Source organism: Neopelma chrysocephalum, unplaced genomic scaffold, assembly GCF_003984885.1.
Source record: "Neopelma chrysocephalum unplaced genomic scaffold, ASM398488v2 Primary Assembly neopelma1_120, whole genome shotgun sequence".
NCBI lineage: Eukaryota > Metazoa > Chordata > Aves > Passeriformes > Pipridae > Neopelma > Neopelma chrysocephalum.
The window spans coordinates 139,824-165,383 of record NW_020897782.1 but is presented as its reverse complement, the minus strand read 5'-3'; the positions used below and the strand labels follow the sequence as shown (position 1 = coordinate 165,383).

General features: G+C 50.3%; 1 protein-coding gene across 2 annotated transcripts in view; it reads left to right on the top strand.

Moving 5' to 3' along the window:
• The first annotated feature begins 6 nt into the window (after positions 1–6).
• Positions 7–25,560, top strand: part of GFPT1 (glutamine--fructose-6-phosphate transaminase 1) — a 41,400-nt gene continuing 15,846 nt past the window's right edge. For both annotated transcript variants that reach the window (XM_027697590.1, XM_027697589.1), the window contains exons 1-14: positions 7–57; positions 9,965–10,072; positions 10,472–10,579; positions 11,942–12,067; positions 12,763–12,821; positions 14,105–14,239; positions 15,241–15,302; positions 15,951–16,030; positions 19,738–19,843; positions 20,997–21,160; positions 21,902–21,997; positions 22,282–22,379; positions 23,785–23,905; positions 25,328–25,485. In XM_027697590.1, coding sequence (XP_027553391.1) covers positions 51–57; positions 9,965–10,072; positions 10,472–10,579; positions 11,942–12,067; positions 12,763–12,821; positions 14,105–14,239; positions 15,241–15,302; positions 15,951–16,030; positions 19,738–19,843; positions 20,997–21,160; positions 21,902–21,997; positions 22,282–22,379; positions 23,785–23,905; positions 25,328–25,485 — 1,428 coding nt within the window. In that variant the 5' untranslated portion in view covers positions 7–50. The remainder of the gene's footprint in view (positions 58–9,964; positions 10,073–10,471; positions 10,580–11,941; positions 12,068–12,762; positions 12,822–14,104; positions 14,240–15,240; positions 15,303–15,950; positions 16,031–19,737; positions 19,844–20,996; positions 21,161–21,901; positions 21,998–22,281; positions 22,380–23,784; positions 23,906–25,327; positions 25,486–25,560) is intronic.

Genomic DNA, 25,560 nt, shown 5'->3' with positions numbered 1-25,560 from the left:
GGGGCGCGGCCCCGGCGCCTCAGACAGCGCGGCCGCCGGGCGGGAGCACCATGTGCGGTGAGCACGGGCCGGGCCGGGCCGGGGGCGGCGGGCAGGGCCGGGCCGGGCCCCGTGTGCTCCGGCCGGCCGGGGGAAGGAGGCTCCGGGCGCTGCCGCTGCCCCGGGGGTGGCGAGCGGCGCCCCGGCCCCGTTATCCCGGGTGTTATCCCGGGTGTTATCCCGGGTGTTATCCCGGTGTATCCCGGGTGCCGTGCCGGTGCCATCGCCCCACCGCGCCGGGGGGGGAGCGGCTGGCTCGTGTTAATGCCCCGAAAAGGCGAATTGTCCCCCGGTGGTGACAGGACGTGGCCCCGGCGGACAAAAGGCCCCGGCAGCGCCCGGGGCCGGGCGGGAGTGCCGGGGTGTGGGGACGGGCAGCCCTGCCCGGGGGTGCGGGTCGGTGGGGACGGGCAGCCCTGCCCGGGGGTGCCGGGGTGGGTGTCCCGGGCACGGAGGGGACGCGAGAGCCCCGCTGGTGCCCGGCGGGACACACGGGATCCTCCACCGGCGTGCCCAGCCCCGGCTCGGCTCTGTGGGCACAGCCGCTCCCACCCGGGGGCACAGCAGTGGGTTTTCGAGGGGTTACAACTTGTGACCCGGGGGATTCCACGGGGCGGTTCGGGTTCGGTCGGTGCAGGCTGGGGCAGCGGGCGGGGGTCCAGCCGGGGCTCGGCAGTGCCCGGGACCCGCTCAGGACTCACCAGCGGAGCCTCCCCGAGCTCGGCTCATGCCCCGGGCGAGCAGCAGCTCGGGCCAGCGAGGCTGGTCCTCCTCTCACCGAGGTCCTTTCCACTCCATTTGCTGTTCTAGTACAGCCACTCCGCCTCTTCTTTTGGACACGGGAATAGCACTGATCCTTTCTCTTTCTGTCCCATCGTCTTCATGTTTTTCCATGGATATCTATGCAACAGTGATCTCTTGGTTCTTCCTGTTGTCATTCAACATTTCCTTCTCTTTTTTGGTAGTTTTATGTGCAAAATTAAAGTGATGCTCTAAGCAAGATTATGGGGTTTGTACCTAATGTGCAAGTTGCCATTTCTCTCATTTTTGTGGGATTGAACTGGTATCACCTTCAAACTCCTCCACTGCCTGGCCAGCATGTCCAGCTTCGTGCCCTCTTTCCAGAGCCTCTTTAGCAGGGAGCTGGGAATCGATCCTCTTTGTCAGTCTTCCTTTTGAATAGAACTCCTGTTGTATTTCTGTAAATTGTGTTTCTGACTGTACATCTGCCCTTGTCAGAGAAAAATGAAGGTAAGGCAGGTCAGAACTGCACACCCCAATCTGCAGTCAAGTGGCACCAGCTTTCTCTTCGGCCTACCAATAAATACTAAGGTGTAAAGCCATCGAAGACACAATGGTTTCCATGCAAAAACCAAGTAAAAATTCAGTGAAGGGAAGATCTGAGCTTCCCTTGTTGTGGAAGTTGTGGAGCACTGCGAAGAGGCCATGAGGAACTCCAGCTTACATTTAACACTGTGTTCAATTGTGTTAAAAGTACAAAGTGGAGCAAAGCTAAGAATAGCAGGGATAATTATTATTATAAATAGCTTGCTGCAAGAACAGGGATGGTTTGGGTGCCTCGTGCTTGCCTTATGCGAGGTCCAGCCTTTGAAAATTGCAGTATTAACTTTCTGCTCTTTGTCTTTTTGTGTGTGATAAGCCCTGAAAATGCTGGGGGGAGTTACTTAGTTGTGTTCAGACTTGATGTGTTTCTCCTCTGTACAATATAAGCAAAATTCTCTTTGAATATTGAAACATTGTATGAAGACGGTGAGAAAAGCATTAGTGATTATTGACTCTGCTGTTGAGTCTTGTTCTGGGGGTCAGAGATGTATCCTGTGGGGAGATCTGACCTGTCTCTCCTGACTGAGGGGATGTCTTGCAGTGGAGGGCCCTGATCTCTCGTGCTGTGGGTTCCACAAGGTCTGAGCAGCTGAGTTACACAGGGTGGTGGCAGCTGCACAGGCCTGGTGAATCCTCAGACAACGTTTCTGGAATAGAATGGGAAGTTGGGATTTACGCTGCTTTGTCTTGCCTGCTGGGTCCCCTGCCACCTTCAGAGTTTTACCCAATTCATCTCACACAGAAAGGTAGTTATTATGATGAGTTTGAACAGAAAAAATGTGACAGTGCTGCAATTGTTGTCTGAATTCTCAGATACCTCCGTTTATCAGAGAGACTGAAGGGAGAGCTTCAGTTCACTCCATCAACAGCTTCAGCTTCCAGACTGGAATTTCCAGCAGTGTTTTCCCTGGTGTTGACGTTTATGTGTGACCTTACAAAGTCCCATGGTCTGACAGGCTCCTATTGCTGGACAGGGGAAGGAAAGGAACATCAAAGTTCAGTTCCTTGGTGTCTGACAGCAATATGGGGATGTGCTGGGGTTCTGCTTTTAGTAGTGTTAGTGAAAAATGGTGTTTGCTCTTGGTGTGTATTAGAAACTTGCAGTTTGAAGACCTGGCCAGTGTAAGTTGGGTGTGCTTTGGTCTGAATGCACCAAACCTGTTCAATGGCATCTATGAAATAGTTTAGAAAACAGGTTTTTCAGGGTAGCCAGGCTCGATGGACTGTTCTGTAAATCAGTAAACCTGTTGTATGCTGTGACTGGTTTTAATGACAAAAGGGATTGTAGAATTTAGGTCTTGTGTTACTAGTGATTCCTGAAGATAAAAATGGGAATAAGAAAGACTTGAGTTCCAGGTTTGGGGACTGCTGTCCCCCCGCTGAGCTGCCATTTGTCACCCTGAGGTGTCCCCGGGGGCTGCCCTTCTCTGGACCAGGAGCAGTGGTTCTTGCCCAGAGGGAACCCCCAGAACTGATGCTCTGGTTGTTTAGTGAGGCAGGAGAAGCCCTGCCCCTTTCAGCTGGGGAGGGAGAGGTGTGTGCGTGGGCAGCCAGAGCAGCACAAATGTGGATCTGCACTGAGGGGATGTTCTCCTGCTTTGCTTTTTTCTCAGCCTGGAAGGGATGTTGGTGTAACCTCTGCAGCTCTGACAGCACAGCGAGGTTGGGTCTGACCTTGTGCTCCTCAGACTGGGCAGAAATAGCGAGGTTTTGGTTCACAGGGGTTGGCACCTCCCTGAACTGCAGGTGACAGGAGCCCACTCCAGTGGGGCTGAGCATCCCTTCTGGGATAAAGGATTCCTTGGAATTGCCAGGGGGATGTACTGATAGCATGGTCTGTGGAAGTGGTTTAACAGTAAAGGGGATGCTACAAAGGAGTTTGTGAGTAAACCCAGCCTGAAGGCTTTTCTGCTTTTGTAGGGAAAGGATTAGGAGAAGCTGTTCCTGAGTAACTTCACCTATTCAAGATCCTGGAGAAGATTATTTATCTGGAAGTAGTGATTCATTTCATTTGCTTGTGAACTTCCCATGAAATAAAGGAATCTGAGCTCCAAAAAGGTCACAGGAAAATGAAGTTCTCAGGAAAAGTATTGTGACTGTCAACTATAGAAATCAGGAACATCCATTTGTTAAAAGTTCTATTCTGTTAAAAATACCATCTGTTTATAGGGAGCTCTTCGTGTAGCTGACAGCAAGAAGGCCCAGGATTTGGGCTTGAATATTAAAAATCAGCTCTCAGAGAGAGTTGGGTTTCCCAAGCTGCCAAATGCCTGTTCTCGTGGTTCCTCAGGTAAGGTTTTTAAGGCAAACCCGCAAGAAAGGAAATGTTTTATGTTCTAGAGTGTATTGATCAAGATATTTCATTTAAGAGAAATACAGACAGGACTTCTTACTGTGGATTTCAGTGTGATTCAGGGGTTGTCTGATAAGCTGACATGCTTTGAACGAGCCTTTTCAGTCCACGTGTGCAAAGTCCTGTGTCAGGTGGGTAGTTTAAATATGTCATTAAGTTGAAATGCTTCATTATGTTGTAAAGTGGGAGTGCTGTTCTAATTCCCAAGTGCATCAGTGTCAAGTCCTGAGGTTTTAGTGTACTCCAGCCAGGGCTCTTGTGTTTCCTGAGCCTGTCAGACTGACATTCCTGGAGTGTCTTTGCTGCTGTTTTCTTTCAGCTGGGAATTCCCAGTTCCAAACAGTGCTGGACGAGGGAGAAGTTCACAGGGTTGGTTTTTTGCTTCACATATCGTGTGTTTCAGCTGGAACAATGCCAGCTCAGGGCTTGTCAAGATAGAGTGATTAAACATCATTAAATGTCACTCATATATCCTGGTTTTCTGGAATACTTCCTCCTGCTGGCTCGTTCCACAGCGTGAGTTCCAGGGGGCAGGTGTGGTGTTGTTACTGAAGAGCCCTTGTGTGGGAGGGGCTGAAACCAAAACTCCTCTTTTTGGGTCTGCTGGGCACCTGAAATTCATAGTTCTGGGAGGTTCTGCTCGGAGTTTGGGTTTGTACATTTTCAGCACCTGACAGCTGGGCTGGCAAGGGGGATAAGCTGGGGATGCACCAGATGGGACCCTGGTGGAACTCCTTGGATTTGCCTTGGAATTTCATCCAAACCAGCATGTTCCTACTGAGAGTTGTGATTTCAAGGAACTGTCACTTTGACAGAGAGATTGGCGCTTCTGTGAGAGCCCTCCTGACACAGAGCTGTGCAGTTGTGTCTCCTCAGCTCCTGACAGAGAGCTGTGCAGTTGTGTCTCCTCATCTGACCAAGAGCTGTGCAGTTGTGTCTCCTCACCCCTGCATGGTGTGCAGTGATTTGAAGAGCACAGGGAGGGAGAGGACAAGGCTTGGAGAAGGAGGTCCCTGGTGTGAGAGGAAAGGTCCTTTCCAGGCTGAACTGCAGGGTTGGGGGTTCTGTGTCCCACCTCGGGGCAGGCTGCCTTTTGTGGCTGGATGAAGTGACCCTTTGTTCAGCTGTTGAGTGAAAAGAGGGTTTTTCTTGCAGGGCCCAGGCTCTGTGTCCCCCTGGGACGGGTGTGTCACGCCGTGTGTCACCTGGGTGCCCTCTGGCAGTGACACAGTTGGGACCCAGTGCTTGAGGTCTGATTTCAGAGGAAAATTCTCTCTGCACAGCCCAGCTTGTGGCTGCTGGGAGAAAGGAACATTTTTCAAAAATGCTCCTAGATCAAGCACTTCTTTCCTCCTCAGTCTTTCTGTTGAGGGCAGTGGAACTGTACTTAAAAGTGGCAGTGATTCCAAGGTGTGATTGCTCAGATATTCCTGAATAACCCAATAGTTAGAGTCAGTAAAAATGCTGGTTTTGAAATGTGCATTCAAACTTTCCCCAGCTATGACGAGTCACCTCATTACAGGATGTTTGAAAAGGAGAAAATGAAATGCATTTGTAAATATTTCCAGTAAATGAAACTTATTTGCACATAATTCATCATGATAAGTGTCATAAATGGGTGATAAGCCTTCAAATACTGGAGTCTAACTTGCAGATTAGTAAGTCATGTGTTTTGGAAAGCTTGTGTCCTTTTACAGGAGCCTTATTGTCCCATATTTTACTTTAATTATGCATCATTTTTACATATTCTATTTTTATTTCATTTTTTCCTGTTTCCTCTAAGGTGCATTTCAAACCTCCTTGTCTTACTTTCATTTTCATCTGTAAGATGTGTTGCTCACAGGTGAGTTCTTAGAATTTGATTTTCCCAGGGGCATCTCCATTATCACTCCAGCTATTTTCCTCTCAGGGTCTGAAAGCTGAACTGAGTCAAAATGGAACCTCCCAGTGTTTACAGGGTCTGGTGTTTTTTTGAGGAGTGTGTCTGCATATTTCACATCATTAACAGTATATTTGCATTTCTTCTGATTTCCTTACTTTTCACAGTCTGTGTTTTCTGATAAGAGGCACTGAATTCCTTGGGTTGGGTTTTTTGGGGGTTGTTTGGTTTGGTTTTTTTTTGTAGCATTCTTAGTCTCAGGTTCGGATTTTTTCACAGGCCTCCTGAATAATCTTAATGTAATTGTGCTGTAATTAATAGACATTTTCAGTGCCTGAGACAAGTGCCAAGCTGGCTGCTTTCTGGATGGATGTGTTGTGTTTGTTTGCAGTACAGGCAGGAGTAAACCCTCTGGTTTTCCCTCTTGTTCCAGAGCAGCCATCCCTTCCTGAGGGAAGGCGTTTGTGTCCTCCACTGCCAGCACTTGTGATCCCTGACAAGGAGTCAAGTTTGGAGCTGTTGGTTGGGTGGTTTTTTTTAGTTTAGGTGTGACTGAACTTGCTAAAATGTGCAGAGAAAACAACTTCTCAAGCCACTGTCTGATTTGGGTTCAGATTTACCAAAGGTGTCCAGCCCTGCCTGCAGGGAGACAATTCTACTTTTAGGCCATTTTTTTGGTTCAGAATAAGTTGCAATCCAAGTGTCAGGAGTGGGATGGAGACTAAAATGTTCAATTCACATTTAAAAAAAATGTTTTATGGCAGGAAAATGAGTTCCTGCCTAAAACTGTGCCTGTGTGTGGAGTGAGACTGTTTTCAGGAGGAGGGTTTGGTTTCAGAGGGCTCAGCCTGGGGTTGCTGTGCTGTGCAGAGTGATGTTGGTGGGGCTGGGAGCTGTGCTGTCTCCCTTCCCTGGTGCCCCCACCCTCCAGCTGTGCCCGGTTTCCCAGTTCCAGATGTGTGGGTGGGTGCTGGGGAGGGGACACACAGGTGAGGTGACACCCTGGGCCCCCTGTGCTTCCATGGAAAATACCCTCATTTCAAATGTGATGGCACGGCCTGGAAATGAGTTGGGGTTTGTGCCTGGTGGTGTTACAGGGGCAGTGCCTGACATCCCACAGTCCCAGGAGCATTCCCTCCCACCCTCATCCCTGCCATCCCACAATCCCAGAGCATTCCCTCCCACCCTCATCCCTGCCATCCCACAATCCCAGAGCATTCCCTTCCACCCTCATCCCTGCCATCCCACAGTCCCAGGAGCATTCCCTCCCACCCTCATCCCTGCCATCCCACAGTCCCAGGAGCATTCCCTCCCACCCTCATCCCTGCCATCCCACAGTCCCAGAGCATTCCCTCCCACCCTCATCCCCCTGATCCCAGAGCATTCCCTCCCACCCTCATCCCTGCCATCCCATGATCCCAGAGCATTCCCTCCCACCTTCATCCCTGCCATCCCATGATCCCAGAGCATTCCCTCCCACCCTCATCCCTGCCATCCCACAGTCCCAGAGCGTTCCCTCCCAGCCCTTGCACGCCGCTGTCTGTGGAGGCTGGAGACATGGACAGGGAGCCAGGATGGGATGTCAGGTGGCAGAGCCAATCCCTCAGTGCCCTCGCTGTCCCACAGTGCTTCCCCTCCACCTTCCCTCAGTTCTCTTTCCTCCCTGTGTCTCTAGGTATCCCACTGCTCTGTCCCCAGACTCCCGAGGCTGCCTCACCCTTTCCCTGGCAGCCCGTCCCGTCCCTGCTCAGCCAGGGAAGAAGGGCCTCCTCTGTGCTCTGTCAATGGGCCCTTGTGCCTCTCACCCGGCTGCTGTTCCCGGGAAGGCCGTGCAGGAGCCAGCCTGGCCACAGGGGTTGGAGTTCCAACCCCACAGCACCCCAAGGCTCCTCGTTGCTCCCTCTCCAGCAGGTCCTGCCCGAGCGGCCAGGCTGCTGTGCCGTGGGAGTGGGACGAGTTCCCAGGGAGCTGTGCCCGGGTGGGACTGGCTGTGCCACTCTGAGGTGGCTGAAATGCCACCAAGGGGGTGCAGAGCTTGTAGGTTCTTCTGGAGAACCGTGTGATGGGCCCAGCACCATCCAAATGAGGTGTGAAGCTCCAGGGATTGGCTGGGAATGGGACCCTGAGCATCCAGGGTACATAAAACACAGAGCGAGGTCTCAAGTCAAATGATTTAGATGAGTTTAAAAAAATGCAAGCACTGTTTGTGATTCTGTAATTACTCATGGTGGTTTTAATTATGCCTTCTGGAGTGGCTGGACTTGGGATGTCCTGGCAGGTGACAGGGAAGTATCAGGGACTGCTGCAGCCCAGCTGCCTTTGGAAGCCCTCTCAGGTGCCTGTTGTCTCTGCTTTATGGTAACTTGTCTTATGTGTAACTCTCCTGCTGCATTGGGTGTCTGTTCAGAGAGGGGGGCTTTTCCAGCTCCTGTTGTAAGACCTGGAGTCATTGAAAGGATTTTGGGCATCCAGGATATAGCTGAAATGTGCTGGCCTTCAGCCTGACAACTACTCAGAGTCAGCTCACTTCGAACAGGAGGCTGCTGTTTGCCTGAAGAAGGCAGTTTTTAGAAGCAGAGTGAACGAAGCATCTCGAATTGGAGAGCTGTTTTTCTGCCAAAGGGTGGGGATGAGGGTTTGGAGATGAAGGCATCCTTCCCAGGAGGCGTGTGGAGCACAGCAGAGGTGTTTGCTGCTGTCGGGATTTCATCTGCTGAGCTCTGAGCTGTGGGTTGGGAGCTTTGGGGAGGAGGAGCTCACCCTGTCCGTGGGGCTGGAGGATCCAACCCGCAGGGTGAGCAGATTCCATGGGAGAGCAGCAGCCCCCTGTGCCCTGTTGGTTTGGGATCGGAGCAACGCAAGCAAAACTGTGAATTTTCACAGGCTTGGTCCTGGTAGCCTTGGGGTGGTTTGGGAAATGAAGGCAGAAGCCAAAGGAACCAAGTGAAAAGCTCCTTTTTTATTGTTTTGCCTTCATCTGAGCAGGATTAAGAAAAGGAACACTAGAAAGTGCACCTGATTTCTTGCAGCAGCGTGGAAGATCAGGGAGCTGTGGTGAGCTCTGTTTGCAGCAGAGCTCCAGGGACATGTCACTTCTCCTGGCAGAGGGAAGGTGAAGCTCAGGGCAAGTTTATCCTGAGACCTGTCCATGGAAAAGGGAGAAGGAACAGGAGAGGGTCAGAACAGCTTGTGGCTGTGTAAGGCCTTGTCCCAGCACTTTGCTGTGGATATTCTGTGTGTCCATCAACACTGAGTAGCTCCTATTCCTACTTATAAAATAAAGACAACAAAAGGCTTGGAATTATTTAGTTTAATTCCAAAACACAAACAGCTTAAGAATGCGATTTTTCAAATATTCTTTAAAATAATCTCTGTGTAAAGGTGTATGCTCTAAAAGCCCTGTTGGGAGCACAGTTTCTCCAATGAATAAAAGTTTGTGAGCTGTGTGGCAGCACCATCAGGAAAATATCAAAGATGTCTTTAAAAGGACTTTGGGTTTGTGTGTGTGACTGAATTCTGATCTCAAGGTTTTGATAAAGTTTCTCAAATGGCAAACCTGGAATTCCCAGTGACACAGATGGATGTTTGTGTGAATCTGGTCTCACTTTTACTCCACACAGATATTTTCTCCTTTCAGATGTTACAGGGTGAAACTCTAGGTTTCAAGTATGGATATTTCTAGCACCCAGTAAATGTCTTCTCCTCCTACTGCTTCATGGTGGCACCAAAGGAAATGGTTCTGAGCTGGAGCCAGTGTTGGCATTAGAAATGGAGGAATTTGTGTGTCCCCATCGCTGCTTAAAATAGAAGCAACAATTCATCTTCCTCTGCAACCCACAGGAAAAGGAGCTCCATTGGTTTGGGGGTGTTTGTGTGCATGAGTGAAATGATTTTGTTCTCAGTGAATTAGTGGGAGGAACTTGGATAAAGCTCTTGAAGGAAGAATTCCTTTGGAGGATGTTTCTTCAGCGTGCTCTGTGTTAGTGAGCCCTGACTTCTTCACCTGCAGGGAGGAGTGTTCTGTGCCCTGTGTTGTCCCCTGGCAGCTCATCCTCTTGTGTAGGTCCAGCTCACGGGGAAATTATTCCTCCCATCACCCCCAGGCTTGTCCTGCTCAGATGCTTTCAGACCCAGGAGAGGGATGAGGGTGTTTGTGGGTAGTTTTGGTCTGTTAAATGTTAGTGACATCTCTGTGGGGCTGAAAACGCGATGGTGAAAACTGTCAGCAGAGAGTTCTTGGTATGAAGCCTGTTTGAGCTTTAACTTAGTGCACACACAAAGGAGCTGGCACATACAGAGCTTCCTCAGCTGTGGTTCTGTGGTAAGATTGTTCTCTTTTCCCCATCCAGGCATCTTTGCTTACCTGAACTACCATGTCCCCCGGACGAGGCGGGAGATCCTGGAGACCCTCATCAAGGGGCTCCAGCGGCTGGAGTACAGGGGCTATGACTCTGCAGGTACCTCTCCCTTCAACAACACTGCCTCTTCTTTTGAATTTTGGCTTGTAAATGATGGGTTTTGTGGTGTAATTGTGAATGGTTTCTACTGTCTTCTACTGTTGAAGAAAACTGAAACACAAACTGGACATGCCTGTGATCAGACGGTCAGGGGTTTGGATTAACTTTCAATATACAGATTTCTGTAAACATTCTTGATGCCTTTTTTCCTAAGGCTTTAAAAATACTGACAAGGGTGGCAAAAGGAAAACTTATTTCTGCTCTGAGGGGTTTCTTGCCTGTATGTGGAGGGAGAAAGGGCACTGGAAAAAGAAAAAAGGGCAGTATTGGTTTACTTCAAATACTTACAATAACTTCTGCACTTCACTCTCTTTCTCCATGTCCCATGGTGGTGCTTAGGTGTGGGACTGGATGGTGGAAATGACAAAGACTGGGAAGCCAATGCCTGCAAAATCCATATTATCAAGCAGAAGGGCAAAGTAAAGGCCCTGGATGAAGAGGTTCACAGTGAGTATCTCCCTTTTCTCCTTTGCCTGCCCTCTTCCCTTGAGCTGTCCTCTCCCCTCATTTGGGTTTTGGATATCACCTCTTTTACCCACCAACACTGTATTTCCAAGTAACCTGTGTGTGTAGAGCCAGAGGTGTGAACACACCCCCCTGTGCTGTGAGCCCTCCCCAGTGATCCTGTGGGTGTTGGGTGAAGGCACAGAGAAGTCCTGATTCCTCGAGACAAATCAGCCACAGCCTGTTAAAGTAAAATAGACCTGAAATATGTTTTAAAAAGGACCTAAAAACCCCAAATTAAACCAATCCTTAAGATGAGAGATAATTATCAAGAGCTAGAGCTTGAGCAGAAAGGAGAAATGCTCTAATAACTCACCAGGTGGATTTTCACTGTTCACTTGTAACACTTGTCCCAGCTCAGTCTGTCCATGTGCAGGTGGCTTTGGGAAAGCACTGGTGTGTGACACTGTCACATCATGAGACCAGGCACTGAGGGCTTCTGCAGCTCCTTCTGCTCTCTGTGTTCCCTTGATTGAGATGTTAAGTTCATTAAATCTGAGCTCGATGCAGAGACACAGAGTTGTTGGGAGTGGGATACAGGTGGGCTGTGTGAGGGTGGGGAGGTGCTTTTCAGAGCAGTCAGGATCTCTGCTTCACATCCCAAAGCTGCTGTGTTGATGTCAGTCAAGTCTTTTTAACCCACTCTTGTGTTACCCTCAGGTGCAGAGTGTTGTGTGTCCCAGAGGGAGGTGGGTTGGTCTGCTCTGGGTGTAAACCAGGAGCCAGAAAGGCCAGACGAGGTGGGGTGTGTGGTACAGAAACAGGAGAGAGATAAAGGATTCCTGAGGAAACGTTTGTCTGCTCAAGAAAGTTGCAGGATAGTTTTAAAGAGGTTGTGGAGACACTTGTGGAACAAAAGGAGTATTTTTTTTTCCAAAGAAATATTAGTGCTAACATTTTCTAGAGACAGGGGTTAGGGATGAATAACTAAGTGGTGTGTAGCCATGAGGTGGGCTGGCACAGTCACAGGGGCATCCCGAGAGATAACAAGGTTGGATTCTTTCTTAAAGGTTATTTTGTGTTTTAGCAAGGTGAGGAATGCACCTTTTAGCAAGGTGAGGAATTGCTTGTGTCCCTCTGCATTGTCCATCCCTGGAAACACCTTGATGTTTTGGTTGGACTTGATGACCTTAAAGGTCTTTTCCAACCTTAACAATCCTGTGATTCCGTGTCCTGTGGGATTTGCTGGTTCTGTTTCCCTGCCAGCGTTCCTGTCCTGTGATCCCCGGAGGCCTGGTGAGACCCCCACCTTGCCTTGGGGTAGGGACAGCCCCTCAGGATTAAAACCTTCCCCTTCTGCTGCAGAGCAACAGGACATGGACCTGGACATCGAGTTTGATGTGCACCTGGGGATCGCCCACACGCGCTGGGCCACGCACGGGGAGCCCAACCCCATCAACAGCCACCCCCAGCGCTCTGACAAGAACAACGGTGAGTCCTGAGCCCCTGGAGCCTCTGCAGGAGCTTCCTGCTCCCTCCCCTGCCCTGGAGGGGTGGCTGGACCCGGGCTGGGGGGTTATTCAGTGGTGCTGAGCCCAGCTGAGGGGAAGCCGCAGGGGCTGGACTCAGTTTTTGGCCACGGGGTGTGTTGGCAGCAGGGGGTGATCCCAGGGAGGGGTGGGGTTGGTGCCCAGGGGTTGGTGGGTGCGTGGGCACAGAGCAGGGAGGTAAAGGCAGAAGGAAATTGGATGGTGAGAACTCCCGTGACTGTTCCTTGGAGCAGGATTTTGTATACCTTTTTCCCCATTTATTTTGTTTTTTCCCTGATCCCACTGCACAGAAGGGGTTGTTGTGCTTGGGGCTGTCACAGTGTGGGTTGTGGTGGGTGTAGCTGCCCCAGGAGCCGCAGGGAGTTTAATTGCTCCCAGCAGGATGGAAGCTGCCAAGTGCCTGAGTGACTCCAGAAGCTTTGCAGGATCTTGGCAGCCCTGGTCCCACCCAGGTCACTCTTATCCTCTGCCATTCCCAGCCACGCCAGCGGGGCAGGGCAGGGAATCCCAGCAGGAGGTGAATCTGCTTTGTTCTGCCAAGTGCCTCTCCCACAGTGATGTTCTGTGGGCTCTGGGGTCAGTTCCATGGCTGTGGGCTGGTGCTGGGGCTGAGCAGGACCTTTCCTCTGTCCCCAGAGTTCATTGTCATCCACAATGGCATCATCACCAACTACAAGGACCTGCGGAAATTCCTGGTGAGTGACCCCTGGGTGTGTGTGGGACACTCCCTCCCTGCCTTCCCACTCACCTCTGCTCACACACTTCCCATTCACCTGTGCTCACACACTTCCCATTCACCTGTGCTCACACACTTCCCATTCACCTGTGCTCACACACTTCCCATTCACCTGTGCTCACACACTTCCCATTCACCTGTGCTCACACACTTCTCATTCACCTGTGCTCACAACACTTCCCACTCACCTCTGCTCACACACACTTCCCACTCACTCCCCCACTTGTATTCTCCCACTCACTTTCCCACTCAAACTCCCCCACTCACATTTACACTCCCCACTTGTCCCATTCCTTCACTCACTCCCCAGATCTCATTTCCACTCCTTCCACTCCCCCACTCACGTTCACTCTCCTCCATTCACGTTCCCCCACTCGTATTTGCACTCACCTTCACTGAGACTCTCACAGTAACTCTCCTGCTCCTGAGTTCCATCTCCCCATTCCCTCCCTACCTCACCCCCACTCACCTTCCCACTCCCATCCCTCCTCACTCCCCCACTCATATTCTCACACTCACCACAGTGCTCACTCCCCCAGTTTACACTCCCTCCTTGATCCCTCACACCCCTGCTCCCACTCCCATTCTCCCAATCTCTGTTCACATTCCCTCTCTCACACCCCCTCATTTTTCCACTCACTCCTTCCCCCTCCCCACTCACACTCATCCCCTCACACTCACATCCCCCTCCTCCTCCTCACTCCCCCGCTCGTGTTCTCACACTCACCCCTTCACTCTCACTCTCTTCCACTCTGCACTCCCACTCCCACTCACTGCCCTGTGCTCCCTTCCTCAGATTCTTGCAGTTTGAAAGGCAGGAAAGAAGGATGGAAGGAAAATGTGAAGTGAGGAGAGAAAGAAGGAAAAAATGAAGGGCAGAAAAGTAAAAGGAAGAGGAAAAGTAGAGGGAAGAATTCAAAAAAAGATGGGAGAAAAGAGGAAGAACAACTGCAGTATGGAAGGATAAAAAACAAGGAAAGAAGGAAAGGCAGGAAAGAAAAAGGGCGGGCAGAAAAAAAAAGAAAGGCAAGAAAAGGGACGGAGAAGGAAAGATGGGGAAGGTGGGAGCAAAGAAAAGGAAAGTTATGAGGAAAAGGTCAGAAAAGTCAAAGGGAGGGATGAAAAGGAAAAGCAAGAAGAAAAGTTAGGAGAAAGGAAGGAAAAGCAAATGCAGGAACAAAGGGAGGAGGGAAAGGGGAGGGAAGGCAGAGGGCTGGTCACCCACACGTGCTGTCGCTGCAGGAGAGCAAAGGCTACGACTTCGAGTCGGAGACGGACACGGAGAGCATCGCCAAGCTGGTCAAGTACATGTACGACAACCGCGACAGCGACGACATCAGCTTCACCACCCTGGTGGAGAGGGTCATCCAGCAGCTGGTAATGCTGCCAGGGCACCCAGCACAGACACACAGTGCCCAAAATCAGCACTGCTTCACCACCCTGGTGGAGAGGGTCATCCAGCAGCTGGTAATGCTGCCAGGGCACCCAGCACAGACACACAGTGCCCAAAATCAGCAGCTGCCCTCCAGCACTGCCCAGGGCAGCCTGCCCGTGCCACCACTGCAGGATGCTCAGGGGCACGTTTCTGTCTCTCCTGCCCCTGGCAGTTCATCTCAGACATACATTTGGGTTTCTTTAATATTAGTCAATACTCAGCTGGAAAATGTCTCCCTCTTGGGGCACAGCAGCCCTTGGAGGCTGCCATCCCTGGGGCGTGGGGGGCTGAGTGTGGGAGGTGGGAGCTGGCCTGGGAGAGATGGTGTGAAGGTGAGTCTGTGCTTCCAGTCCTTCCTGAAATCTCCATCTGGGAGAGCTGCTGACCCCTTGTGGGAACTCCACCGTGGAGCCTCTGGTTCCACGTGTCAGTCCATGCCCAGCCATGTGCAGGAACAGGATCCATCCCAATTTACCTCTCATCCCAGAGCACCTCATTCAGGAGAGTTTTTCAGTGATTTCCCTACCAGGAGCTCTTGTAGCAGCAGGCCAAGAACGTGTGTTGCTGGCAGGTTTGGCTCACCTGTACGTTCTGTGCCACCTCACCTGGGCAAACACCCCAGAGTTTTGGTGCTTCCTTTGCCTTTGTAGGTCCCCTCACTGTGCTCTGAGCTGATGCAGGAGCATGGGGTGGGTAACCAAGGCTGGGGTTCAGAACACTTGTTCCATGGTTGAAGGTGCACTGCCCAGGCTCAGGGGAGGAACATCCTTCCAGGGTGAGGGGGCTGCAGCTACAGGTGGTTCTGGGGACATCTGTGAAACCACCTGTTTGGTGTCTCTTCCTTGTTCCCAGAAACACGGGAGCAGCTTCTGGACTGGGAATACTGAAATGGTGCCCAGACCTCACGTGAAAGGATAAACAGTCTGTGTTTCTCTTGTTCCAGGAAGGTGCTTTTGCCCTTGTGTTCAAGAGTGTTCACTATCCTGGGCAGGCCGTCGGTACCAGGTAAATGTTGTTGTGGTAGAGGTTGTTTTTATCACACTGTATGTGCTGGGCTGAGAGTGGCTGTTGTTTTTAATTTCCTTTCTCTTATTTTCCATTTACCATAACAGAAAATTCCCAGAAATATTTGGAAAATGTCTTAGTGACCAGTTGTATCACACCTGGTTTGGTTGTGATAAAAAAGCTTTGGTTTTTTTTTTTTTTTATACTCTGGTTGTGATTTGAAAGAAGATGGTTTTATCTTTTGCTTGGTGCTTGCTGTTGTGGCAGCACTTGGGTGGGTCCTCCATTTGCCCTGGAAGCTGGGCCAGCCCCGTGTTCAGGTTTTCTGCCTGACTTTTACACACCAACATCAGCTGGGTTGGTTTAGCCACACATGTGCCTACACAGGTGTTGAGTTTTGGTGCCAGTGCCTGTTTGTGGGTACGTGCAGTGAGGTGTCTGTGGGATTCCAGTGACTCTGGCAGAGTTTTCTCGGACCTTCAGACAGGTTCCTCACATCCTTGTGTTGTGTTCGTTCCGAGATCCTCTCGCTCTGTTGTGGCCTCTCCCGTTTGCAGTGGCTCTGGGAGGCTCTGGAGGCTCAGCTGGGGTGGGCTGAGGGTGGGCTGAGGGTGGGCTGTGTCTGAGGCTGTCCTGCTGTTCCTGCAGGCGAGGCAGCCCCCTGCTCATCGGCGTGCGCAGCGAGCACAAGCTCTCCACCGACCACATCCCCATCCTGTACCGCACCGGTGAGTGGGACCCTTCCCTCTCCCAGGGCATGAGCACAGATCCCACAGAGACTTAGTGTGCCTTGGGATGGAGATTGTGCTTTTAAACTGTTGTCTGTAAATCGTAAATTAAACCGTTATCAGAGATTTTTTTAAAGTAAGTTTTTAACGCGTGCTCTGCCGCCGCATCCCTCGTGTCAGTCTCCCATTTTATAATCAAAGCTTTAATGTCCAGTGGCTGCAAGGAAAATACATCTTAATAGAACAAAATGGAATCATAAGATCACAGAATGGTTTGGGTTGGAAGGGACCTTAAGGCCCATCTCATTCCACCCCCTGCCATGGGCAGGGACACCTTCCGCTATCCCAGGTTGCTCCAAGCCCCGTCCAGCCTGGCCTTGGACACTTCCAGGGGTGTTAGAATAGTTCAGTACAGTACAGGTAACAGTGTAGTTAAACTTAGATGCTCAGATGTATATTCTGTGTGTGGCATGTTGGCATTCCTGGACCTGGCTGTTTTCAAGAACAAAAATGACAGAGCTTTATAGGCTGGAGGCTTGGCACGATCCCAAACCTTTCCCTCACCCCCCAACAGCACTTTTAAGCATCAGAATGCTGTCACCCTTTGTGTGACAGTCTGTATTTAATGTGTATTTATGTTGTCTGTCTGTCTTTGTCTCACACGAGGGTTTTGCCACCACAGACAAGCAGTTACACCCTTGAAAGTGAAAAGGGACTGAGAATTACCCTGTAATTTGCTGTTGTCGGAAGGGTCTGAACCTGTTCAGTCCCTGGGCCCTGGACTTGTGTTCTGAGCAGTGCAGGGATCCAAAGGATCCAGAGGAATTGCTGTCCTATGTCTTGCTGCTTCCTAATGGTGTAGCTGCTCCCTTGCTGCAAGAACCAGTGCCAGCAGCTTTGCCTCTTGGTTGTGTTGGATAATTAGCACTAATCCTTTATGTATGTATGTAACACTGTGTTTATTTACTGTCTGAAGTTTGGTTTGTTTTTTTTTTTCCAATTGCACTTCCAGCTGTACAATCTATGGATCATTCTTTTGATGGAATATCCATAAAAATGGAGGAAGGTGCCTACTAGGAAAAAGCTAATACTGGAAATTTCAGACAAATCCTCCAGTTCCTTAGGAAAGGAATCACAAATGAGACAAAGATGCATTGTCTCTTTAATATGTGGTTATTGCTTTCCGTGTAGGGTGGTGAAACAAGTGGGATAACCAGAATTCCTTCTTGATCAGAAACACCATGAGCAACACACAGGAAAATCCACCCACCATCCCATTTCAAATATTGGGACATAATGCTCAGCATATGTGCAAAATTGATGACAGTGCATGTTCCCTGCAGCTCTGACTACAGGAGGAAACAGTAAATTACCTTAGAAAATAAAACCCACTAAACTGGGAGGCTGCTAATAATCCTAATGCAGGCATTGTCCAAAATTCCTTCTGGAATTCTGGTCATCAGAGCTGCATCTTCCCCTCGACCGTGGTGTGAGGCTGAACTGCAGCCTCTGGTCGAAGCATTAAAGTTGGCCTGAGGCTGGAACTTCTTTCCCTCTGCTCATTTATCAGGGTGAGCCATTTTTAATTCACATTAAGTACTTAACTTCTTTTAAAGGCCAACCCATCACATGTGATGTGAGGCACCGAGTTCACATCTGAAGCAGGGGAGCCCTTTTCTGTTAGAGAAAAGATCTGATGGTGGCCTCAGTGGGTGGGATCTCAGAAACCCCTCTTGCTGGAGGAGGAACAAACCTGGGTTTGTGGAAAGGTGAACTCTGTTCTGTGCCAAGAGCTGGTTTACCTGGCTGCAAACATCAGGTGAGATTTTGTTTCTTTTTAGCAAACGCAGCTCTCAAGTCGGTGTAAAGTGTTGAGAGTAAAATTCTGAAGTCAGATTAACCTTAATTCCCAGGGACTTCAGGAACCAAAGTACCTCAGCTCTCAGGGAGGCTGAAAAACTGACTCCCCTGCCCATTCTTCTGTCCCTGTGTGTATTCTCCATGGTGTCTCCACTTTTGATTCAGAAGGGAAAAGAGTGAAGGAGTAAAGGATTACCTCTGTGTTGCTTCTAAATTCTAGTAAATGGGGGGGTTGGTGCTGGAGACCAACAGTCCAGATTATCTGTAGGTAAGTGGACAATCTGTGGACAAATCCATAGATAACATAATAACCACAATTGGCTGATAATACTCACTGCAGCTCCCAACCCCTCCTTGGAAATCACAGACACACTGCACAGTGTGTGTGTGCACAGTAAGAACATGTTCCAGTTCCAGCTCAGTGTAGAATCTGGAATACAGGAAAGCAATGCAACATAATAAAGTCAATGCAGGGAAGTGTTCTATTTTGAGAAACCAAATTTGCATGTTTTGATCAGGTCTGGGTGCTTCTCTTGGGGAATGGCCACTAACAAACAGCTCTGCTCTGTCCTGTCTCAACACCAAATCAGCCTGTCCTGTCTCAACTCAACAACCAAATGTTGTTCTCCTCATTTACTGACTTAATAACTCAAGTGGAGGGCTCTGAATCCTTGGCTGAGTGGACCTTTCCTCCCGAGTACCAACATGAAACAGTATTTTTTCTTTACATGTTCATTTGCAGAAGTACAAATCTAAACACCATGAGCTGTACTTACATCACTGAATCAGATCAGTGTCCAGTAGGTGAAACAACATCAGGATTATGGAATAAATATAGAATAGAGTAGCTTCAGTGCTGTTGTTCTTCAGCAATAGCCACATTTTGGTAGATAAGCTGATTAATCCACCCCCACCCTTCCCATACCCTGCACAGTGACTGGCAGATAACATTGCTGGAGGCCAGTGCTGGTGTTGGATCCTCATCTGCATTCCTGATGAGCTTCACCACTGAGAGGTATTTTTTGAGGAGGAAGATTAGAGAGTATTGGGAATTACCAGAGTATTCCAGAAAGGATCCCTGGTGGATTTCTCTAAGGCTGAGCACAAGTTTTTCCGAAGCTGCCTCTCAGTCCTGTCCCCTCCAGCACACCTGGATCCCTCCTGGCAGCAATCCAGGACCCACAGCAGGTCTGATTTTTGGATCAGAGTGATGTGGGTGTATTTGATAGCACAGGAACAATGCTGAGCACTTAATCCTGGATTTCCTGAGCTGTGTCTGACCATGAGCTCAGCCAGACAGAACTGGGCTTGGGTTACATCTGCCGTGCTCAGTGGAGCACTGTGGTTGCACAGGTGGCAGCTCTGAAAGAATTTCCCCAGTGCTGAGAATAATTGACAAAAAAAGAGCAATCCTGCTCCATTTCTGAGAGCCTCAGGAGAGTCAGTGAGGCAGGAGCAGGGGAGAAACTCAAAATCACACCCAGGGCAGGTTCGAGTGGGTGAATGTGGCTGCTCACGAAGCAGCTTCAATTCTCTGCTGCTGGAGCCACACAGAACTTCCATTTGAGTTTTTACTTACATTTTCCTCTACACTTAAACCCCTGCACTAACACTACACTTGCAGATTGAATTGGAAAGGACATAAACCCCTTGCCAGCAAACTGAGAACGGGCACAACACCACCGAGTGCTGCTGTGCTGCCCTGTCCCGTCACTGCTCCACTCACTGTGACCACCCACGGGGATCAAAATAGTGCTTCATGTTGGTACCGAGCCTTGGGGCCTCTGTGGGTCTGACCTGTGCCCAGTGTGTCCGTGTGGGCAGCTCCTGATCCTCGTGTCTTCCAGGGAAGGACAAGAAGGGAAGTTGCAGCCTGTCCCGTGTTGACAGCACCACCTGCCTCTTCCCCGTGGAGGAGAAGGCTGTGGAGTATTACTTTGCTTCTGATGCCAGGTAAGGTTCTTCAGCCTCTTTTAGTGTATATAAAAATATGCTGTTCAAAGGTGAGGCCTTGAACAAGAGATGGGGAGGTTGTGGTTTCTTTGTGAATAAAGGAAATGATGTGTATGTGGTCATTGCTTTACAAATATTAAGAGAATCAGAGTTTCTGTTCAAGGAATGAATGCTCTCCTTGGAATAGTGGTGTTACCCTTCTTCAGGCACATCTGTTGATAAGATTTCCTAGTGATAGGAAACCTGAGAGAGTACTGACCTAAATTAACAGGACAGATGCTAATTACCAGGAGAACTGTGTTGATTCTCTACACATATGCAATTCCTTCATCATCAAAGGTGTCTTACTGCAATCCCAGAGGGATCTGCAGCCTTAGCAGAGCTTTTGGGATTCTCTGTATTAGGGAAATGAATGCTTGCTCCAGGAATGTAAAAATCCTGCGCTGGTTGACTTCTGCAGCTCTTTTCATCAGGGTATTTTGGAGAGTCTTAGGACACCCTGATGTGTTCTGGTTTTAAAGCTTTTCAGTGACTTGCTCAAGGTCAGGACAAAAGCTACTAAAATAGGGAGCTGCTGTATGTGAGCTCAGCTGAGAGAGAGCACAGACTAAAACCTGGCCACAGATGTTAAACCCCTCTGGTAATGCCAGTATTGACCCTCCCCAGGTAAACTGCAGGCAGGGGAGGTGTTTGATTGTATCTAATTCTTGGGGTGCTTCTGAGCAGATCTCAGTGGGCTGTACCAGGGGGCCAAGCTGTCCCCAGTTCTGCAGGTGGGGAAGCTGAACCACAGTGGCTTATCCCTGGAAAAACCAGGAAGGAACCTGCTCCCCTGGCTGAGCAGCCTGTGTGCCAAGGCAAAACACTGTCCTGGCTTCACTGCCCAGCTCCTGATGGTCACATCCCAGTGCTGCACACACTGCTGTGTCTGAGGAGTGCAGAGTTTCTCCTTGAAGCAGGCACTGAAATTAATAATGAGCTGGGTGGAAAAAATCCAGTTCCATTGGCAGGGTGGGAATGCACTTTACGGGACTCGTCTGATTTTAAGAGAAATTCCTTTGAAATGAGCAACTTTCTGGGATCAGAAGCTGTGTGTTGGGCTGGGGAGGGGCTGCAGCTGCGGGAGTCTCACGTGAGTGCTGTGTGTCCCCAGTGCTGTCATCGAGCACACCAACAGGGTGATCTTCCTGGAGGACGACGACGTGGCGGCCGTGGTGGACGGGCGTCTGTCCATCCACCGCATCAAGCGCACGGCCGGAGACCACCCGGGCCGGGCCGTGCAGACCCTGCAGATGGAGCTGCAGCAGATCATGAAGGGTGAGAGCTCCTGGGGTCACCTGTGTGGATGCACAGACCCTCCCTGCAAACACAGATCAATGAGGGTGGAAGAGGCCTCTGGAGGTCACCTGGGCCAGTCCCTGAGCCGGGACCAAGCAGACCGGGGTGTTCAGGCAAACCAGAGTGTTCAGTCAAGGCTGGAGCATCTCCAAGGACAGAAGCATTTGGACAATGCTCTCAGGCACATGGTGTGACTCTTGGGGAGGGCTCTGTGCAGGGCCAGGAGTTGGGCTCAATAATCCTTGTGGGTCCCTTCCAACTCTGCATATTCTGTGATTCTGTGAAATCCCACAGCCTGTCTGAGCACCTGGTCCTGTGCTTTATTACCCTCATGGGGAAAAAAGTCCTTACATCTGCTGGGACTTTCCCTCTTGCTGTTAACACAATAATGGGGACAGTTGTGGGGCTGAGAATTTTACCTCCTGCTCAGAGCCAGCCGTTTTTCCCAAGATTGATCCCTAGCAGACTTGCCATTCCAGATCTGCCCCTTCACTTACACCTTCTAGGAATTTGAATCAAGCTCTCATGATGAGCTGATGCTTTGGCAGAAAAAGAAGTATCAGTTTAATAATCTCTGACTGGTAACTGGCCTGTTAGTGACTCTGCTCCAGGCTTCTCCCTATAAACACAGGAAAAAATTCAATTACCAGGAGGTAATTTAAAATTGAAGTTACCAGGAGGTAAAGTGTTCTAATCTGTTTTTTTTCTTCTTCTTCATAGGCAACTTCAGCTCGTTTATGCAAAAGGAAATATTTGAACAGCCAGAATCCGTCGTTAATACGATGAGAGGAAGGGTCAACTTTGATGACTACACTGGTAATTGAGATTGAACCTCCTTCCTTTCTGACAGCTCAGTGTCCAGCAGTTCCTCACAGCGGTTGCAGTGGAGGCAGCAGGGGATGATGTGGGGGATGAGAACCTTGCTGGTGTCAGATGGTGTGTGTGCCCCAGGGTGCCTCCAGAATTCCACGTGCTGGTGGCGAGATCTTTTTGTGATGTTTGTTTGCTGAGTGGTCGATGGAGGTGGTAACACATCATGGTAGCATCAGTGATCTTGGCTACCTGGCCCCCCTAATTTCCGTCTTTGAATCTTCTTACAGTGAACCTGGGTGGGCTGAAGGATCACATCAAGGAGATCCAGAGGTGTCGGCGTTTGATCCTCATCGCGTGTGGCACAAGTTACCACGCGGGCGTGGCGGTGAGCGAGGGCTGGGCTGGCAGGGAGCTCAGCTGGGCTTCAGCAGCAGGCACAGAGTCACAGAGCCAGGAATGGCTTGGGCTGGGAGGGACCTTAAAGCCCATCCAGTCCCAGGGACACCTTCCACCAGCCCAGGTCGCTCCAAGCCCCTTCCAAACAGGCCTTGGACACTTCCAGGGATGGGGCAGCCACAGCTTCTCTGGGCAACCTGTGCCAGGGCCTCCCCACCCTCACAGGGAAGAATTCCTTTCTGACATCTGATCTTAGTCTACCCTCTTTCAGTTTGAAGCCATCACCCCTTGTAGTGTCCCTCCATCCCTTGTCCCAAGTCCCTCTCCAGCTCTCCTGGAGCCCCTTCAGGCACTGGAAGGTGCTCTCAGGTCTCCCTGGAGAGTGCATGGTGTGTACCAGGCAGGTTAAGGATTGATTTCAGGTTCAGATGGAGCCAGTGCACTCAGGTGAATGAAGACCCTCATGAAAGCTGTTAACACCAGACTTGCAGTTACAGCAGCAGCAGGAGGAAAAAAAGCTGAAGAACCTGAATACTTATGGAAATGTTGCCTGTGGCTTTTGTGGTCGTGGAAGGCTTTAAAAAACAAAACCTGCTCTGTTGTAAAAGACAGCTGGCAGGGGAAGGGCAGTGCAAGAGCAGAATGCAAATGGTGCAGCAAGGCAGGGGCTGCCACGAGCCAGGAAGGATTTCCTGCTCTGCTGTGTGGACAGTGATGGGATGTGCCTGCAGCCATCCCTGTGCTTGCCCAGTGCAGCAGTTCCTCTCTGTGTCTCAGAGCAGCACTGGCTGTGCCTGCAGCCACAGTGGGGTTCTGTCCTCAGGGTCTGACCCCCCCATCGCTGGAGCCTGTCTGGGGGTAGCTTGGCAGCCTGAAATGTTGCAGTTAAACATGCTCACAGCTTCCCAGAGGAATCCTTTCCTCCTCTCAGCAGTGCTGCAGAGCACAGTGATGGGAACTGACTGACAAGGGCCACAAGAGAACACATTTGTCCCTCCTGATCAGCCCTGTAAGATAATTCAAACATGGACTGGCCAACAGCCTCTGGCTTGGCCTGGATATAGGTGCTGGTTTCTGAGTTCAAGGTACAGTCTGACAGAAGGACACCCTGTATTATATAATACATACTGAGGATTATATAATGAGTGAGACTGACTTGAGAACAGTCTCCCTGTGAGGAGGAGTTTGTGGTGCCAAGGCAAGGGCACGTTACTGGGGGCAGTTGGTGACTTGAGTGTGGGCCTACTGAGTAACCAAAACATAACCCAGCACTGATACTCACCTGGGATTTGGAGAGTAATATTTTCCAGTGTGTGGCAACTAGAAAGCTTCTTTGTACTGCAAACACTTGGTGTTATAAACATGATGTCATGTGTGCCATCTCCTCGTCCCAGACCCGGCAGGTGCTGGAAGAACTGACTGAGCTGCCTGTGATGGTGGAACTGGCCAGTGACTTCCTGGACAGAAACACCCCCGTGTTCCGAGACGACGTCTGCTTCTTCCTCAGCCAGTCAGGTACAGCTCCCTGCACACCTCCTGCCTGCACACAGAGGGAGGGAGGGCAGGGGCAGCAGGGCCAGACCCTGGTGCTTGTCTGTGCTTTGCTGTGGGGCCTGTGAGGGGAGGACTGGGCACACGGAGCCTGGAGATGGGGAGAACCAGAGTGGTTCTGCTCCCGTCCATCTGCAGGGTTTGGGTGGCTGGGCTTTACATATGGTTACAGTGGTTTTGTTTCCTTTCTCTGTGACGAATTATTCCGTCAATCAACAGACTAAAGCGTGCTGCTGAGCTCTGGGGAAAGGCAGCTCTTTGGAATAGTTTTAGTTCTCTAGTTAAAGCGCTGCCATATGGTGGATTGGAGCCACTGAAGAAATGAAACTATTAGACACAAGTATCAAAAAATACAACCACCTTGGAATGGAGTAGGAGATAAAAGGCACACTGAAGCATAAAAAAAAGTATATGATGTGTATCATATTCATATTTCAAGGACAACTGCAATACAAAAATACATTGATTTTCCCTCTTAGTTGCGTTTACCATTTCAGATTTTTATGACTGATCTTCAGCTGTGGCACTAAAACTGGTCATTGCTTTATCCCCACAGGTTAAAATACTCTTTTGGTAGCAATTTTGTGTTCTCAGTAACAAGTGTTTCAAACTGTCCTCTTTGGGGGGCTCGTGGTCAAGTTCTCCCTGGGGAGAACTGTCCCAGTCGAACAGGGAACACTCCTTAGGGCACACGAGGGGCTCCGTCTTTCCCCTGAAGTGTTGGATATGGCAACCTAACAAAGATGTCCCTGGAACCTGAGCTTGCTCAGCAGGCAGTACAAACCCAAAGTGAATACTGAGCTCAAAGAACTCTTTCCCCCCACCCATAAATCTGGTTCTGGCCGTAGATCCCCACCCTGCAGGACTTGCTGTGAGTGGAGCAGTGAGCAAGGCAGGTTTGGGCACTGAGGGACGAGGGCACTAAACTAACCTTGGGGTTTCTGTTCTCTGTTGTCACCTCACACGTGCAGCACTCAGGGCTGTGTCCTTTTAGGACTAAAGCAAACTGGTGACACAAGCAGGGACACACAGCACCTTCTATTCTTATCCCATCTCTGAGATCAGCTCACGAGCAGCTCCAGGCATCCCTAATACATTTTTCCCTCACCCCTCCCTGCCCCAGGTAAATTTTTATCAACCAGAAAAAGGAAGAAAGTTGGGTTTGTTGAAGAAAATACCCTTTTTGTCCCCTTTTTTCGTGAACCACATCAGAACACTGAGTTTTCCTTACCCCAGATCCCGTTGTTAGGTTTTGTGTTTGGTAGATCTGCCTGTGCTGTGCTCAGGGCTCAGGCAGTGTGCTGGGGCTGAGGGAGCTGCTGCAGCAGAGCTCCCAGAACGGGGGAAATGGCAGCAGGACCCAGCCCCTCCCTCCCGTGTGTGCAGGTGAGACAGCAGATACCCTGATGTGCCTGCGGTACTGCAAGGAGAGGGGAGCCCTGACCGTGGGCATCACCAACACCGTGGGCAGCTCCATCTCGCGCGAGACCGACTGCGGGGTGCACATCAACGCCGGGCCCGAGATCGGCGTGGCCAGCACCAAGGTGAGCCCAGCAGCCAGGTGAGCCCAGTACCCAGGTGAGCCCAGCACCAAGGTGAGCCCAGCACCCAGGTGAGCC